Source organism: Meleagris gallopavo, chromosome 1, assembly GCF_905368555.1.
Source record: "Meleagris gallopavo chromosome 1, MGAL_WU_HG_1.1, whole genome shotgun sequence".
Classification (NCBI taxonomy): Eukaryota; Metazoa; Chordata; class Aves; order Galliformes; family Phasianidae; genus Meleagris; species Meleagris gallopavo.
This window is the reverse complement of record NC_139404.1, coordinates 180932039-180951559: the sequence shown is the minus strand read 5'-3', so window position 1 is coordinate 180951559 and position 19521 is coordinate 180932039. Positions and strand designations below refer to the sequence as shown.

At 37.4% G+C, this 19521-nt stretch overlaps 1 protein-coding gene across 2 annotated transcripts in view; it reads left to right on the top strand.

The window, feature by feature from the left end:
* The window catches only part of ARHGAP42 (Rho GTPase activating protein 42), a 168561-nt gene that overhangs the window by 40767 nt on the left and 108273 nt on the right, over positions 1 to 19521 (top strand). For both annotated transcript variants that reach the window (XM_085216322.1, XM_085216321.1), the window contains exon 3: positions 10299 to 10360. In XM_085216322.1, the coding sequence (XP_085072448.1) occupies positions 10299 to 10360 (62 nt within the window). The remainder of the gene's footprint in view (positions 1 to 10298; positions 10361 to 19521) is intronic.

Sequence of the window (19521 nt, the reverse complement as noted above, 5' to 3'; positions counted from 1 at the left end):
CCTACATGCAGTGAAAGCATGCAGCTGGTACACAGAGACCAGTCTGTCAAGTGTAAGGTTGAGCTACTGAGTCTTTAGGATTAATTCATGCTTCAGAAAACAGATTAATCTTCAAATTGAACTGCATATTCTACTTCCATAGAACATTAGTATGGAGTAGAAACATTACAGCCACTTTTTAAATAAAGTGTTAGAAGTGTGGTGGTAGTATTTGAATAATCCATTTCTCCCCTTCCCTCATAACGTGGCATAGACTGGCATGATAAACATTAACAGTCTTTCCAAGCTGTAGGAAGTGTTTTGACTTTTATTGATCCATTTAGAGTTTTCTACTTGTTTTTGCTTTTTAAGGGTTAGAGTTGTGGGACATGTCGGTTTATTGATATAAGTCAAGTAATTGGATTGATTTAAATTCTGTAACATTGCGTGTCTTCAGATTCTCTCTCTAAGCATTGTATTTTACAGGTGCAAACATAGAAGTTCTAAATAACCTGACTTTTTTGTGTATGTACTTAGCTGGTAAATAAACATCTGTGTGCTTTCTTGTTGACTGTTGTTGAAAAGACATAGAGTGGAAAGTGTGAATGTTTTTGCTGAAAGTATTGTTTTAAATTTTATCGAAATTTGTAATTTTGTTGTTGTTGTTTAAATATTTGTGACACAGTAGCTACCTTTTGTAGCACAAAAAAAAATTCAAGTATGAAATTTTTAGCTGGCTTTAGATATGTAACCCTATCAAAGGTTGGTTTCAGTAAAATTCTACATTGAAGAAAGGGATTTTTACTTTTAACCGAGGCCCTACATTTTATGCTATACATACATTTAGAAAAAATAAATCACTAAATTCCACAATGTATTTATTTATTAAATTTTGCAAGATGAAAATACTCTTGAGTTAAAATTCCAGTTGCTTAATACAGTATGCACATGTTATACTGTGCTTGCAAATCCATCTTGCAGAGTTTTGGGCTTTGATGAGGCTCAGGTCTTGATTCACTCCTTGATTTGGTTTGATTTAGATGTACATGCCCATCACGCTTAGTCAGGAGCTTCCATGTGCACTTGTTTGCTGTCTCTGCTGGGTTTTTTGGCTTTCTAGTGTGACCAAACCCAGAAGAATGTTCAGATGAGTGCTTGACCTGGCAGCCAGCCAGCAGCAGAAAATCTTTTAAACGACTTCATGGGGAACACTCTCTTAAAAAGTTATAGGGATTGAATGCCATAAACCTGTGGAGGTCAAGCAGTGGGAATGTTACTAAATCTTTGAAAGTTTAAATTTCTGTTTTTTTCTTCGTGGGGAATGTGGAGCACCTCAGTCTGAGTGTTGCAGAAAGCCCACGGGCTTCAAATTCTGACACAGAACAAAATACCAGTGCATCTAGCTGTGAATACAGTGCTTTAACTTAAATGAAATAGAGAAAATCTTATATATATATACAAGACTATATATGTTTGTTTACTTTCAATTGCACAGATTTTGGTAGCTGTACTCTGGTTAGATTCTGTGCTCGCTAGTGTGTAGGGAAAGAGGTCTCTTGTTGTAAGGACAGCATGTAGTCCCTAAAGCATAACTCAAGTATAAGTCTTGATTCTGTGGTTTTCTTGCTTCCTGATTTTTGTAATTTTTTTTTGGCAGAAGTTTAAATGAAGCATAATTCATCTCTCTGTGTGTCTCTTTCCATACTTTGTTTTCTGGTATATGATGGTTTTATTTGGCAAATTCAGGAAGATAGCACACTTATTTTCAAGAACTGAGAAAAAATTGGCAGAATACCTTTCCCCACAATTCCAAGTGGAAATGGCCACAGGAAGAAAGATCACCACTTAAAGTTGTGCTCTCTGGGAGGATTGAACTCTCACAGCAATTGCTATTATTTATTTTCTATATTAAGTCACAATGAACCATCCTTGAAATTGGGTGGAATCTTTTATTTTGTTTTCAGTTAATCACAGTGAAAAATTCCAAGTCTGGATTAGGTGCTTCAAAATCTGAATGATGAAAATAAAAGGAATGGCATTATTGATTAAAAAACCTTTGGGTTAAACTTTCACAAGTTTGCTTATTGTATTAAATACTAAGTGGAGAGTGAGGATATTCATTTATTGAGTCTGAAGTTGCCTCACACTGCCTGTTCAGCACAGGGCAAGGTTCTGTTGAGAGGAGAACAGAGCAGGTGGAGTTCCCCATACCTTTGTGCATGTTCCCACAACGGAATTCTTCGAAGTAATTTGTGGTTACTGGGGTTGTGAATTTAAACTTCTGCTAGCAGAATTTCCCATCTGCTTGAGAGTCTCTGTTGGTATTTCCATGTTGTTTTAAAACCTGTACATTTGAATCTTTGCTTCAGCCCATATTTTGACTATGAGAAGTGCATTTCTTTGTGTTATGGGACAATACAGGTAGTGTTGATTCTGTTCATTTGGAGGCTGTGGTACATGTAAACACAGACTGAAGGAATGCACGGGTTGCTTATTACAGATCCATAAGATCTGATACCCAGATTGGGGCAGTGTGAGAGACCAAATGGTGTGTAACGAAGCTATTCCAGTATTGCTTTTCCAAACTTAAACACTACTGATACCCTGTGAAGAGATGAGACATTATTTTGCTCTTCAACTTTTTTTTAAATCCTGTTCCCTTTTGAATGGAAACTTCTGACATAACTTTTGACACTGCTTCTCTGCTAAGCACTAAAGCATATTGGACAGAGTGTTAACTTACAAACTGAAATTAGTGTAAATACATAAGCAATATTATCTTAAGCTGAAAGAAAGTAGTTACTCTGTTGCCTTGAATATCTGGGGAATGAAACCCAGAAAACAATGACATCAGTAAGAAAAGCAACAATTTCAAATCCTTTCACCTTGCTCTCCCATCACCTTCTTTTGTCTTCTTATCTGTTTTCCCAGTAAATGTTTATGGTACAGATTCGAACTGAATTTTCTCCAAAAATATTGCTACTTTGAAAGTGAGGGAAGTGTAGACCTGTGGTACAAAAGTGATAGAAGAAATAGTAGCAGACATTGCAGAAAAGATTTATTATTCAGTGAGTTTGCAGACTGAGGTGCTGATCCTGCAACGTGTTCCCATTAGGCTAAACTCCATTTGTAATTCCATTTAAAGCTGTAGGTAACTGTATGCTTTCAATGTTTTACAGGCTTTATTCAGTAGAAAGAAAAGGTGAAAAAGAATTCTGAACCAATCAGTCCAGGTTGTGATGGTGATAAAGGAAATCTCAGCCCTGTAAGATAGAGGTCTATTTAAATTCATAATCAACATATTGAAAAATAAAGTGAATTTGGGGCTTTGGAGGCTGTATTGCAGGACAGTCCTCATTTGGATTTGCCACAGTGATGATGTTTTGAGACACGTAGTTTAGTTACCTTCAGAGAGATGCTGCATATCCCACGTGGCTTTAATAACAGCCCCGGTTCCTGCTGTGAATAAAATACTGAGAAAGCAAATTATTGCGTCTTTATTCCAGATACTTGTGGTGGCTTCTCAGTGTTAATCTGAAATCTGTGATTTTTGGCTTTTGCGTGTCTGCTCAGGAAACCATCTGTTGCTTCCCTTATCCTACATTCCCCCTCCCTCTCCACACACTTTTTCAGTACGGCTTAAAGCCACTGAAAGAAACACGGAAATTTTATTTGATGTTGTGGCTTTTGAAAAACTGCTTGAAATAGCATTTGTGCCTGCAAATAAAACTTGTCATTAAAAGTTCTGGAAATACTTCTGTGAAACACTAACTATTTAAGAATACATTTTGTTGCATTTCAGAAGTGGAAAAGAAAGTCTTATCTCCCAGCCCTCCTGCCTACACTTATATTTGTTGTGATTTGTCACAGAAGTCTAGTAAACTAGCGTTAATCCTTAGGAAATTTCCTTATGGGTCTGATGTCCATTTTGATTTCTGATGTGGTAATATATTACTGGGAAAATTCCCCTGCAGGCATTAGTTGGTGCTTGAGCTCCAGCAGGAGTTCAGAGCCTGCTGTGTCAGCGCTAATGGTGACTGGTCTCTGGGGGTCATGCGTTTGACTGGTCCTCTTGCCAGCAGGGCTGGGTGCAGGGAGGTGGCACTACCCCAGTCAGTCCATGAAGATGTAAATTTCTGCCAGCTTTGCACATTTTTTGCAGATTTGCTGCACTAGATTCTCTTAATAAGTAACATATACAGCACAATGTGTTTCTGTTTGCATGTTTTCTCTATCCTGGCATTCACATACCTGAAGATGATGGTAATAGATTCTTAAAATACTATAAAATCTTGTTTAGTGTGTGGCTTAGAGTGTTTGAATATTGCCTAGTGATTATTTAAAATGGCCCATTTAATAAATGTAAGTTAAACTGTCCGTTTCACAGAAGAGAGTATTTACTTCAATTCTGTCTTCCACAGTAACTTTCCACTCTGTCTCTCATTGAACATTATATTTTAAACTTGACATTATGTCTTTGAATTCACTTTGAATTAGATTATATACTGAATATATAGATTATACACTGAGTTGATTTTGAGTTAGATTATATAACCTTATCTACTCTTCACTCATTAAATACAGACAGTATCATACCTAATGTGTGCAACATTTAGCATTGCAGCTCAACACTGTATGGTGGTATTGAGCTAACTATTGGTAGAGTAGCTTCAAAAATCTCTCCAGGTATGTTGTTTCCAGGTGATGTGTTCTCTACATGAGTATATAATAAAAAATTCATGAAATTTGTTTTCCCTGTAGACCTCAGGGTTGATTCCAGTACAGTAGATGAGAATTCTAAATCATAAAGGAAGCATATTCTTAATAATCCATTTTATAAATTCAGATAAAAGAATTTTTATCCTTTGTCTTCTCTCTCACAGTCCTTCACTAAACTTTGAATGTGCAGGTGGACGTGTCTGTAGAGCTGTATGGTATGTTTAAAATGTTCAGGATGAAAAAAGACACAAAACACTCAATTTTGGAGAAGAAAACATGGTTGATCTTCGCCATCACACTTTAAGCTGTTGATACTATTCGTTTGCTTCCTTGTGAAGCAAATGAATTAAAAGACTTTAAAAATAAAATAGTAGAGACTGCTTGTCCTGAACAAGGAAGATTTTGCAACAAATTCCTGCTGGGTTGAGAACACTCCAGAGAAAAAAACTGGTGACCAGTTTTAATGATGAATGTTAATAGAGCAGGGTAAATATACAATTGTTTTTACGTGTTGGAAGTTGTCTTTTCAAAGACATCATTTCCATCACAATACCAAGTGCATCTTACAAATCCTTTGGATTGCCCTTAAATAAGAAGCAGACTGTACAACTATTTGGATTACATAAGCTAATGATTTGGAGGGAATAATGTGTTACTAAGTTGATTAAGGCAGCACTTTGCGTTACTTAAAGCAGCCTATCAATAACAATTGTTTTGTGAAAATAATTGAAAAACCTTATTATAAAACTTTAGTTTACATATTGTGCTCCACATTATCCTTATGTTTTCAGCATTTATTTCTTAACTGCGTATTCCCATGACATTTCCTCTTGTAAAGTAATTTGACTCTTCCTCCCTCCCACACCCTTTTGTATTTACAAAGTTCACTTTAATTCCTCTGAGCATATTCTGGATAAAAACAGCATGTTGCAGTTTTAAGAAAAGGGTTGTGACGTTTGGGTGGAACTTGTGGACTTTGTGACAGACAGAAATAGGCCACGTTTAACACACATGATTCTGATTTCAAAATCTTCCATTTTTTAATTACACAGTGTATCTCAAATTATTATTGCCCGAACATTTGTGAGTCCCTTATTTGCTGTGGAGCTAAACTGCTGAGCTCTTCTTGGGAAGGCCCAGCGCCCTGTATTGAGGGCTGTGTTGTTCATCCCTCTGTTGTCCAGCAGAGTCCTCAAGTGAGGCAGAATTACCACATACATGCAAGCAAAGGATGTTTGTATAAAAAGAAGGAAGAAAGAAGGGAAAAGTGGCAGGGGACCTCCTGCTTCCTCAAACACAGATGAAGTTCTCTGAAGACGTACTCTGTTTATAATGATATCGGGCTTACACATCCTATGGAAAGAAGGGTGTGCTGTTACAAAATATTCAGAATTAATGCAATACTGATTAGTGTTGTAGGGTAGCTAGTGATGGTATTTATTTATTTTTTTTTGACACATGATGCTTATGCAGCACAATTGCAAGAACAGAAGAACCATTGAAGCCACCAGAGACATCCCTGTGGCTGAGCTCCATCTGTGTACAGGCAGTACATCCGTCAGTACTCTCTGAAGTACACAGTATGCGTGTTATTTTCCCCTGTGTTCCTCCTGTGCTGGAAAGGGACGCTCAGCAAAAACAAAATATGTTTGAGTGCTGGACAATGTAGTCAGTACTGATGTGAAGATGCCTCAGCAACAATACATACCTTGCTTTCTGTGCTACGGTAGGATGTGGGTTCTGTGCTCCTAATGAAACTTTGACCTTAATAATCTACCCTAAAAATGAGGCAATGGGGATAGAAGGATGTCAGCTGCTTCTCAGTCTTTAACTTTGGCATTGTATAGGGTTATGTTAGTAAGTTCAGATTTTGCTTGATGCACATCATACTAATAAATTTGTACACTTACAGAACATATTTTTCATTCTTTTTTTCTCTGACTGACCTGCTTTTATTTACATCGTATGCAAAAGTTTTGATTAGAAGTTAAAAACTCTCTGGAAATAAAAAAAGCTGCCTCAAAACCTTCTCTTACTGCTTTTATTTCTTTTTTGCCATCTTTCTGCTCAGTTTCTGGTTCCCACTGTTCATTGTTTACTAACTTTTTGTGCTTTAAACACTGAATGTTTTCTTAGCAGAGAGCATATTTTATTTCTTCTCACCTATATTATTTTTTTCTTGTTCCTAACCTTTTCCATATGATTAATGTGAAGACCTACTCATTTATTATGGGGCTGGGAACAGGCAGTGTTTGTGCTTGGCCAGTAAAAGCTGTAGTGTTAACATTCTCATTACAGATGATGCTGAAAGAAAATTTCAAGAGACTTTGTTGTAATAAGGTAATTTTAATGTAATTTTAATGATGTGATCAGAAGCTTAAGTGAAGAGTACCATGAAGTTTGATGTGGGTAGGGAAAACTGTTATTTCAGTAGGTTTTGGGTCTTGGTGTTTCCACAAAGATATGATGCTAAGCATTATAATTTCTCTTTGAAATAATTTCTGTCATTGTAAGTGACTCTACAGTAAAACACCAAAAATGAGAGAGGGATGGAGTTTTAACATGTGACTGCAGGATCACATCATCTTGTGGTTAAAAATGACCAATTATTTCACTGAAATAATCTGGAAACAATTTATCTTGCTGGCTTTACTAGAAATTCAGCTTTTTTTTTGTGCAGTGCATCCGAATTCCCTGAGTAAGTAGTAAAACTCAGACAGCATGTTTTATTTAGCTTATTCTTTTTTTTTTTTCCCCTTTTTTTTTCCTTTTTTTTTGTGGTGGGTAAAGAATCTCTCTGCCACAGGTGTAAAGGAGGAGATGGCTCTATTCTATTTTCTATTGGCAAGGATAGTTTCTTTTTAATTTCTGGGGGTTACTAACATAAAAAATAGTAAACAATTTGTGTGTTCTGGTTGTTGCTTATTTTGGTTTTATGGTTGCGTAAATGGGAGCACAGATACTTTACCAGATAGTCAACAGATGTTACAGAATCAAAGAAGCACAGAATGGTTTGGATGACCTTGAAGCCCATTCTGTTCCAACCCACTGCCATGGGCAGAGACACTTCCCACCAGCTCAGGCTGCCCAGGTCCTTATCCCTCCTGGCCTTGAACACATCCAAGTATGGGTCATCCACAGCTTCTTGTGGGCAGCCTGTGCCAGTGCCTCACCAGCTTCAGCTCCTTATTACTTCCTCATCAGTTGACTTAACCAGTTAGTTAGCTGTTTCTTTACTTGGTTTTGACAGGTGAGATATTATGAGGTGACTGTAAGTGATTGAGCTAACTCAGTGCACAGCAGACCAAGGTCTTGATGTCAGACATAACTTTGAGCTAAAAGGCTTATCCAGGAGACCTAGAACTCCTCTTACTGAAAATGTGCCAAAATTTATTTTCTGGCATTTGTGATCTGAGGGAAAAGTCTTGTAGGAAAAGGATTGAGACCCAACAGGATGACTGTCTAAGTCACCGGGTGTGTTTGTGCTGAACAGAGAGCTCATGAGTGATGATGGGAAAGATTTGCCAGCGAATAATGAACTGGAGGGCAAGACGTGCAGGTATAATGTTATAGATGCAAACAATAAACTAGATGAGGTCTTGGCAGAAGAAACTGGAACAAACAGAAAAGCATTCTTTGGCTGTAGAAAGTTAAAAGAGAACAAGAAGAATGCAAAGGTGACCACTGCAAAGTCCTGCTGGGATAAAGCAACAGCTTGGAGATGATCCAGCAAGTAGCAGGTTGTGTGTCCTCAAAATATGCTTATGGAAAGCTAGATAGTGATTCCATTTTAGGAAGTAAGAGAATACAGCAGGTCCTCAAGAAAATCTACTTAGTCAATTTTTTCAGGGATTGAGCCGAGTTATTAGAGTAACGAATTTGGTAAAAGCACTTAAGAAGATGGAAAAAATAGTTGTGGTCGTTTTATATTGATAGATGACTAAGGTTCATCACGCTGCTCAGTGAAGTAGAGAGAGAAAATATAGTGAGGAAAGGCTTACAAGGACAATGAGATCACTCACTAATTACCTAAACAGAAGGAAAAACAGACTCAGCATAAGAAAATTAATGTAGCAGGAGGCCATAAATTAACAGATTAAGGTACTGAGAACCAAAAACAAACTAAACAGGTCCCCTATGGGTGGCAGCTCCCCCAGCCCTCCTGCCCCACCGCAGGCTTCTCTTCAGGCTGCAGCTCTGGCCTGGGCTGCTCCTGCAGGGGTATCCATGGGCTGTGCCTCCTTCAGCCATCATCTGCTGCTGCACAGTGGTCTCCTCCATGGCTGCACATGGAGATGTGCTCCATATGGTGCCCGTGGGCTGCAGGGGGACAGCCTGCTCCTCCATGGGCCTCTCCTGGGCTGCAGGGAACTGCTGCTTTGTGCCTTGAGCACCTCCTGCCCTCCCGCGCTGACCTTGGGGGCTGCAGGGCCGCTTCTCTCCCATTTCTCACCTCTCTGTCCCACAGCTGCAGTTGCACAGCACTGATTCCCTCCCTCCAATCCACTCTCCCAGAGGTGCACCCAGCATCACTCACAGCTCAGCTCTGCTCAGCAGTGGGTCCCTGTGGGAGCAGCTGGAGCTGCTCTGCTCTGACATGGGGCAGCGCTGGGTGCTGCTCACAGAGCCGCCCCTGCAGTTCCCCAGCTACCTACACCTTGTCATCTAAACCCAGTACAACAGTAAAGAGGACAACAGTTTTGTTAGCATACTCTCAGAAGCTATGAAGTTTGTATTTTTATTCCTTTCAACCCTGTTCTTTCAAAAATTCCACAAGTTTTGTTGTGATTTTTAACCCCCTTTATCACCGCACCCTTCTTTAGATCATGTCAAGTTCGTTGAGGGAAGCTCTCAGGAGAAGGTCAAAGGATCTGCTTTGCTTTCAAATATTGATTCTCTTCTGACATCTTTGTCTGTGGAACAGTGATGCTGAATTCACAATAGCCCATATTCCCTTGAAAAGTAGTATAAATAGCCAGACAGGAGTTTTGTAGAGAGGTTTGTACCGCATGTTTCATGAGAATGAGGCCTTAAGACTTTGGAGCGTTTTCCATTTTCTCACCAAGTTTTATGAGTTAAGGCTTTCATCATGTTTCTGTTGACATCCAGAATTGCCCTTGGACTGATATTTGAAAGCAACTTTGAGCAAGGCTTCTCTCATGGTTTTAGCAGAATTCTTCTGAAATCGTGACTGTCAATTTTTCACCTAAATATTTATCATTACTCTTTGGAATTTTTGTGGCTGCACTGTAATATGACAAACACAAGATTTTTCTTTGCATTCTCTTTTTGCTGCCTGATGTTGTGGCTGAATGTAAAATTCTTTGTTTCGAGACAGGACTTGGCATCTTTCAGAGTAATCTATTTGCCACATTCCTTTTAAAATGTCGTGTTTTTTTTTTTACCTGACAGTGCTCAGATTGCTTTCCTCTCTACTGCTGTCCTGCTTTTCACTTTGGTCTTTGCATCATGTAATGAATACTGACTACAGGGAAGTGCTGTGTAAGCATTATATCTTATTGCTCCAGCATCAGTCCAGTTAACGGATTTGCCTGGTCTTAAATAAAACTGTGACCTTTTTTTTGTGGTTTACTTTTCAGCTCAATCACTGAAAGAGTTTGCGCGGCTCTTGATTGCTGTAGAAGAGGAAAGGAGACGACTGGTAAGTTTGCTAGCAAAAATGTTTTGCATGCGGGTTCCTTTTATATAAAATAATGCCTTTTTCCATTCGTCTTGAAGTGCTTTTTTTTATTTTATTTTTTAATTTGTGTATTTCATAAGAATCACTTGAAATTGTGCAAAGGCAAAAATGTGCTAACGTAGACTTCAGCAGTTTTTAATGGGTTGTTCAGCCAAATACTCTGCACCAGTCCAAAACTGTTCTCTATTTTTTTTTTTTTTTTTTCAAAATAGGCTTTTAATGCTGCTGTACCTTTCCTTTTCCCCATTCTGCCATGTTAGGCACAAGGTGCAATAAACTAAACTGTAAACAAATATATTGGAATGGAAATCAAGATCAGTACTTTGGTTTAATGAAATAATTTTTATAGTATGCACAATAGTAATAAAAATGTGATATGTTAAGATGAAACCAGATTTATCACCGCTGAGAGATTTGTGCACAATGTATTATAGAACAGGCTGTCAGATTTGTCCTTTGTTGAATTATTTGTATTCCCTTTGTTTCCATACTTATGAGTCAACAGTATGCATTCATTTACATCTCTCTTCTGATGTTGCTTTGTTAAAGAAGTTTGAAGTGTATTCTCTTACAAGGATTTTTTTTATAAGTTCCACATGAATCACACAACTGTTTTTCTTCCATGGATGTCAATCACAAATAAAGAAGTTTTAAGGATTAACCTTAAGGGGGATTTTTTAAAATATTGTGCAAGATGAATCATCACTGATCTGACCTCTGATTGTGTCTATCCTTGTTTCCCTTTCACTTATGAGAACACAGGGACGTGAAAGAAAAGATTTTCTGACTCAGATTCGGGGAAATTTATTAATCCAGGAAGAACCTTACTTAAGGCTTTCCTGTTCCTTGGAGCATAGAAGACAGAGAGTAGGTCTCCCACTACTTCCAGTTATATGAATATTCTAAAGTAGCAAAATGATAAATGCTCATATATGATAGAGTTAGATAGTTACTATAATATAAACTTATAACAGGGCAAGATTTTTGGTTGATGAAAAATTTTCTGTTGATTTTTTAATTTATAGTGGGTATGTGGAACAGAGAGGGAAATTGGGAAGGTAAGTGTTCAGAACTGACCACCTTAAAGCATTTTTACCAGGATACATATTAATGACTCAGTTAAGCAGTTTTTCAAATGAATAATTTTTCCATTTAAGTTAAAGATTATTGGAGCTAACTATGAGAAAAAGGAAACACAATGAAAAGGTGAAGGTTTTATTTTCCAAACTGATTAATCTTTCCCAGTATGTGTATGTAATTTCTCTTGATTTTATTCTTTTCTTTATTCTTTTTCTTCCTTCAAATGCGTCACTTTTTTCACTTTTAGAAGTATCTGACCTCTTTATATTTTACAATTTGAAATCTCAGTGAAGTGTTTTACTTGTTTATCTTGTAGAAAGGCCATTAGAGGGGAAATAAAACCCTTAATGTTCTTAAGTGAAAAAGAAACAGTCAAATAGATACTTGTCTTTTTTTTTTTCTTTTTTTTTTTTTTTCTGTGAATTCAGTGAGTATGCATGAATTTAATTGCTGAGCTGTTGGATCCCATTGCAGGGTCAGAGACTCGGGTAAGATTTCAGTCCTATGGAAAAACATTTTTCAAGTTGCTACAAATTTAGTAGAATGCAGTCATCAAATCACTGTAAACCAAGTAGAAAATAGATCATAAATACTCTGTGAAGGGTTTGAAAATAGCACCATTCTTTTTCTTCAAACTGAATGCACGTGCTGAGATCTTCTTGAACATAAAGATATGTCATTGATACTTGCATAGGAAAATTCAGCAAACAGGATTTGTCAGTTTTTTTAAAAGTTTGGTCTTGCTGTTACTGGAATTCACTTAATTATTCTTGAAATGAATCTTCCTAAAATAGTTGGTCACGTTAGAGTCAAATGCAAACATGAGATCTTGAGATTTGAGAAAATTACTTGCAGGATAAAACCGTATTGTCTAGATTGCTGCATAGCTTTTGTGCTCAATCTATTCTTCATGGGTAAATTTCATAAGTGAAAAAGATAGTTTGCTCTTTATTTGTTTCTTTATTTATTCTCTAAGGTTATGCTCAGCATAAACTGTGATGGCGTTTACATCATATTTTCAACTGCATGTAGTATACCTAGGCTGTATTATTTGTTCTGCCCTTGATCACCAAGTTCTAAATACTCTGCAGAAGTAGCTAAAGCTTTGCTGACATACTGGCAATCGTAAAAGGGCCACCTTTGTCCAAGATGCGTAAGATATTTGTGATTCTCCAAATCTCTTCTTACTGCGGTTTTGTGCATCATGGAAACGATGAGGTCTCTGTTAGGATAGCGTGCCAGATGCTGAGCAGATAGCTTGTAACAGGAATTTTCTTCTTCAGAACTTTATGATTTAACTATGAAATCTTCAAAACATTTCTTGACTATTTCTGAGGAAGTCTGAAGCAGTATGTGTACGCTTTGATTCCTCAGCTGGAATCCTTTTAAGCCAGCCAGCCTGCAGAATAGTGATGATTTCAGAAAAGGTTGTCAGCTGACTAGTGAGCTTGAGCCAAGGCACGCGGGACTTTTAGCACTTGATTTCCTTTGTTTTTGCATAAAAAGAGAATACTTGCAGAAGTAACTATAAATATGAAATATAGCTTGTTCTTTTTGATGTCTCTTGGGAAAGAGTTGGAATAAAACAACTGGTCAGAGTAATGACTGTTTATAGGCAAACTTATTCATGCCATTTACAACTGCCTTCTGATCCTTGAAGTGTGTGACAGTAAAAGACAGTGTTCTATCAGCTGATGCTGAATGTAGAGCAGTATGGATTGACAGATGTTAAATTTACTTACTAGCTAATGATTTTGTTTTCTTACTTTGAATTTGATGTATTTATGTTCCTGGCAAGTGTGCATATAAGAGCATAAATTAGATTTGAATGTGGAAAGTACAGATTGATATTATTAGTTTATTTTTCATCTGAATAGCTTTGGTAACTGCCTGTTAAATTCTTTAGAGAGAAAATTGGTTTTGTTTCAGTGAGTGAAGATAGTGCAAGATTGGAATGGTTGCCCACTGAACACAGTTCTTTCCAATGGTTTAGAAAATAGCTTGAGGAATGCTTAGCAACTCATTCTTTCTTAAATGAATAACTGAAAAGAACTTGGTTTTGTTTTCTTTGGAAGGAACTAATGAAATAAGGTAATGTGGACAGTATTATTTGGAAAAAACATTGAAGTATAAGATGAAATATTACTGTGTGATATATAAATAAATACTCTGTTTCCTAAAGCTTTGCAATCATTATTATTGGCAGCAGTAATAAATTGGTGATCATTGTGGGTAAATTTCTCATGTCCGCGGTTTTATTTGCTGATGCAGATGAACCGCAGTCTTAGAAAAAACAGTGATTGTGCACCAAGTATTTCCTCTTAGAACATGATTGGAGGAAACAGTAACTTGTTAGACACCTTTTATAAAACACAACATTGCTGTATGTCATTCCACATTGTTAATCTCCTGATGCTGTTGACAAATGCTGGGTTCTGACTTCTGGGATTTACAAGCAGTGTACCAATGGAATAAGAAGTCAGAGCTATCCCTGCTGCCTTTTCAATGTCTTCAGGAGCAAGCCAGCAAGGAATGTAAAATAATGGCCTCTATTTCCTAGTGATTATTAGGGAACAGTAGAGATTTGCAAGAATCTAACTTCTTCTTCTAACATGTGAATGTTTTGGTCTATATCAAGGGGACATACTTAAAATAATTTCCTTCTGCTCTTGTTGGATTTGCATCGTTTTTGTTTAACTAAATGATACACTTTTTATTTTAGGTATTCTGGCATTATTTATATTTCCTATTCATTTGATACTATTAGTAAAATATATAACAAAGAGAAATGTACTGGGACTAATATAAAATAACAATTCCTGTTTTTGTCGTAGAATTAATGCTGTTTTGGCACTGTAGATGGATTGGTTCGTGTTACTGACTTCCTCTTTCTTGAGATCCATTATTATTTTGAAGTATTGAATGTATTATCTTGAGTGTTATCTTATATTTAACGTAGCTGTGTGGTGGTTTCACCCTAATGGGCAGCTGAACTCCAGTACAGCTGCTCTCACTCCCCTCCCAGCTGCTGTTTACTTCAAATTCTGCCAAAGAATCACAAAATTGCTGAGATTGGAAAGGACCTCAAGAGACTGAGTCCAATCTCCTTGCTAAAACAGGTCGCAATAGGCCACACAGGTAGGTATCCAGATAGGTCTTCAGTATCTGCATATAAGGAGACTCCTCAACCTGTTCCAGTGCTCCAACATCCTTACCATAAAGAAGTTCTGCTTTTTGATCTGAGTAATTTGCAAGTACTATAAAAAATATTAGAGAAACAAAAGGAAAAAACCTTCATCCTTAATTCTCCCATTGCTGAATTCATTTGTATTTATTTTACACTAAGACAGGGGAGATTTAGGTTAGCTATTAGGAGGAAGTTTTTCACTCAGAGGGTGGTGACACACTGGAACAGGTTGCCCGAGGAGGCTGTGGATGCCCCATCCCTGGAGGCATTCAAGGCCAGGCTGGATGTGGCTCTGGGCAGCCTGGTCTGGTGGTTGGCGACCCTGCATATAGCAGGGGGTTGGAACTAGATGATCATTGTGGTCCTTTTCAACCCAGGCCATTCTATAATTCTATGATATTATTGGGAGCTTTATTCTACGTTCAGGGTAGAGTTACAGTTGCCAAATCCTGCTGTCTTCACAGATGACACCTTATTTCTATGCCTGGAAGTAGACAGGAAGGGTCTGTGTGTAGAGCAGGATGCAAGCACTGCATCAGCGGGTTATGTCCTAGTTGTCTTGTGCCATTTGGGCAAGGGAAGTTGGGATCTAAAGAATTAGTCTGAGGGAAATGTCTATTAGTCCGACCTAGATTAGTGTTCTGAAATATGTGGAGAGAAACTGACATCTTTCAGATATGCTATAGCCAAAAGTAAATGTTCAAAAAGGAACTGAAAAATAATGCACTGACGTTGTATGTTTTTCTTTGTTAGATTTTACCTTCTGGATAATTTAGGTGAATCTTCAGTCTTTGTCGAATATGCTTATTTCTTCCGTTTTAGCTTAGTGATTAACTTTTTGCTTATGTTTTTTATCTAAAGAAAAATATTATGTATATATAATATTTTATATAATATATATAATATGAATTCTAATTTTTAAAGCATATAATACTGTGTTGTTCAGGTTTGTGCCTCTTAGCCTTGGGAATTGTTGCTGAAGAGAAAGGATTGAACATCAGCAATTTGTGGTTTTCTGCTGTGTTTTCACTGTAGAACGCTTGGAGTAACTGCTGCAAAAACTCCTCTCATGAATGGCGATCAGAACCAGGTTTCAGACCCAAATCTGAGTCAGCTTCCTGTCTGAACTACTGTCTGTGTAAAAAAAATGGGAGGGAACTGGAGCAACAGCTAGAAAAATGCTTTTGTGTTCATATCATTTTATTAGTTGTAGAGAATTTCTTGGATCGTTTAAGAAGAAGTCAAGTCTTCTCTGCTGAGTTGGTTCAAGTGTTGGTCTGACTGTAGTGAACATAGTTGGAGAAGTGATCCAGCTGGAAAAATAATTCCTTTGACCTTGACTTTCTATCGACTGCATCCCCTCACTTCAGCTCATTCAAGGCAAATGACCTTCTAGGCCAGTATTACTGTCAAGGAGATAGTAATTTCTTAGATGTAATTAATATAAAAAAAAGAATAGTATTTTAACTATTCAGTTGTCTACAGGCAATGTAGTCTGTGATCGCTTTAACTGAGAAGGAAATCAGAGAGACGTTGTTTCTTTCTTGCAGGCTTCCTGGGGGCAGATTTTCAATGTGATCTCTAGTTTGCTCGTCAGGATGAATTTGCTGTGCTGCTTTCCCTCTTGCTGTGTCTCAGGCTGTTGTGATTTAACTGGGCAGGTAGTGAAGTACCACACAGTCATTTGCTCATTCTCTCTCCCAGTGGATTGGGGAAGAAAATAAATTTAAAAAAAAAGTAGAACTCATGAGTTGAGATAGAAACTTTTCATGTGGGCTGCTCGAAAAGCAATGCCTTCTATTGTATAATGATGGCCCACGACATCAGAGGCAGATGCTGGTGGCATGGCAGCACAGGTTGAACCTTCCCACCACTAGTCTGTTCAATTTTGTTGCTTTGTGACAGGTGGCAGCAGAGGGACAGTCTGAAAAATGGCATCTGGACAGAAGTGCATATGAAGCAAAGGTCTGGAATTGAATTCCTCCATGTGGAAAAAATTGCACCCATTGACATTCACTGATGCTTGCTGAACGTTTCTGGAGACCAAACAGTGGATATAAGTGCTGTGAAGCAATGGGTGGTGCATTTCAGCAGTGGGAACAATGACAGGGGAGACAAGCCACTTTCTGGATGGCCATGCTCTTGTTAATGGCTGGTGAAAATGCACAGTTAATGGTGGTGACTGTTGAAAACCAGTGTTTTGTAGCTGAGAATTTGATGAATATCAAAAAGTATTATTGTACTCTTTGTATCAGTTGTAATTTCCATGGAAATAAATAGGAGGCATTATTTTCAGAGTGTCCTGTGTAATAAGACAGAAAAGAAAGATGAAAAAAAGATAGTAGTAACATATAAAAAAACAAGTGATGCACAGTGAAATTGCTCACTGCCCACTGGCCAATACACAGCCAGTCCGCACCATTTTTCAAGGCTTTTTTCACATGATGTTGTATGGTATGGAATATGCCTTTGGCCATTTTAGGCCAGTTGGTTCTGTCCCCTCCCATCTCCTTGTGACCTTTTAGTCCCCCTAATGGCAGGACAGCACAAGAAGTTGAGAAACTGAAATGTCCTTGGCTCTGTGCAGTACTGCTCAGCAACAAATAAAACATCAGTGTACTATCAACATTGTTTTTCACTTAAAGCCAAACACAGTATCATACCAGACACTGTGAAGGAAAAATCAACTCTGTCCTAGCTGAAACCAGGACGAAGGGCAGAAGGAATCCTCTTGCTATCTTTCTCAACACCACTTAAGTACCAAAACACATACTCAATGAGCATTTCTTAACATTCGTGCTCAATTTAAGAACAGAAATGCAATTCAAGAGTAAAAGTAAACAGCTCGCTTTCTATTATCACTAATGTAGTTTAGCATTTAGCATCTATATATACACATGGATGTCTGAATTTTCCCAACATAAAAGAAACATACTAGGCCAGAGAGTTTGGAATTTAAATTAGGTACTCTTCATACCTAATTAACTTGCTCTCCCAGATGGTAGTGTGAGCTTCTGTGAGTTTCTCAGATGTTAATGTTTAGGAATACATATGGAGCTCTTAGTGTTATTTTTCAGTTGCAGAATTGGTTTGGTGCATTCCTAATTTGTTTAAAGAATATTTCTAAATTTCTATAATCATTTTCATCCTTTAGAATTGTTGACTCCGGTATTTATGTGTAAATAATAAAAACATTAAATCGTTCTGTGACTTCTGATAATGATAATATTTAAAAGATCAAACAGATCTCAGTGGAAAGCAGTTTTTTAAATAGTGCCACCTGTAACTGCTGCCCATCTGCAGACTTGTGGTGTGAAAATACACATCTCTGTTTAAGTTTGCAGAAAGGACTTCTGGAATACAGAGTTTGCTCAGGCTTTAGCTATTGTGATTAAATAAACAGAAAACATACTGTCCAGGCTTTGTGCTGGATTTCCGTCAGCTTTCTATTTTTTATTTCCTTTGCCTTTTAAAATGTGATTTTTTTTTTCTTCTCAGTATAAATGTATGTAATTAAGAACTGTAGCATTTGCAAAGCCTTTTGCACCTGGTCCCGCTCAGCTTGCCCCTCGCTGACACTGTTGCCTCCTAAACCTATGGACTGAAAAAGAAAGCAACCCGGCCATTTTTTAAGGCAGACATTGCTGTATTCAAGATGGTTGCCACTGAGTTTGAAGCATGACATAGTTATTTTCCTCTAGCAAACTTTTTTTTTGTCAGAGGTGCCAAAAGCTGTATACAAAGCCTAAGCAAGAAGGCTTTGATAATTGGCGTCTTTTTAATATTTGCTCTTCTTGAGAATGGAAACGAGGAATTTCCATTCTTCTTTAAATCATGATGCTTGTCACAGAAGTACTGCACTGAAGATGAATATAGTTGTTTCATTTACCTTTTAAAATTTCTCCTCTTCTATTTTTATACTTGAGGTGGTTGTGTTTGGAATTACATCCCACCCAGGAAGGTACTAAAGTGATTTCTGCTTATTGCAATATAAAAACGAGTCTTTAATCTTTGGACTGTGGGACATTTTATTAAAAGATTTAACAGCAATCTGTAAGCAATGGTTTTTACAGTATCCCAGTAGGCTGACATGGTGCCTGTCTAGCTTTTTTGGTGCAGTTCTTCATTGACTAACCAGCAATGACTACAGATAAGAATAGGAAGTGGTTATTGAAAATTGTGCAGTAAAACTTTAACTGTAACTAAATTTCAGAGAATTTCTGGTGTACTTCACAGCATTTTTCAATTAGGAGAGAACATTCACAAAATAGCATTTCTTGTGCAATTTTGAAAATTATCATTCAGAGACAGACGTGAAATCCTTCAGTCAAAGTGCAAAGTTACTGGTTAGAAAGCTGCTTGGTATTTCTCATTTTATAAATTCAATCTGTTCTCAATTTCATATATGCATTTCACGTTCTCTGTGTTTCAGTGAATGTGATGTTGCTTTACAAGACAGTAACTTCCCAAAGTGCTTTGAAAAGTATTCACTGGACAGTATCTGGAACAATTTTACTGTAATGACACTTTAGACTCTGCAGTAATTCAGGTAATTGTGAGTTCAGCTTGTATATGTCACTAACCAGTGTCTTCTTAGGTGACATTTGATGGAGTAAAGAAAAAGCTGTGTTTGCACTTAAGAGTATTTCAAAGCAAACAGATCTTTGGTAGAGCAACCAACCCACAAACAATGAAGTGATGTATTTAATGTGTGTCTGTGGATAGGAATGGAATGGATTTGCTTGTAGCAGTGGGCATGTGCTGTACCCATTACTAATCTCTAATAATGCGAGAACATGCTGTTATCTGACCATCTGCCTCTTATTTTTTTTTTAAATGAACTCTGAACTTCTCT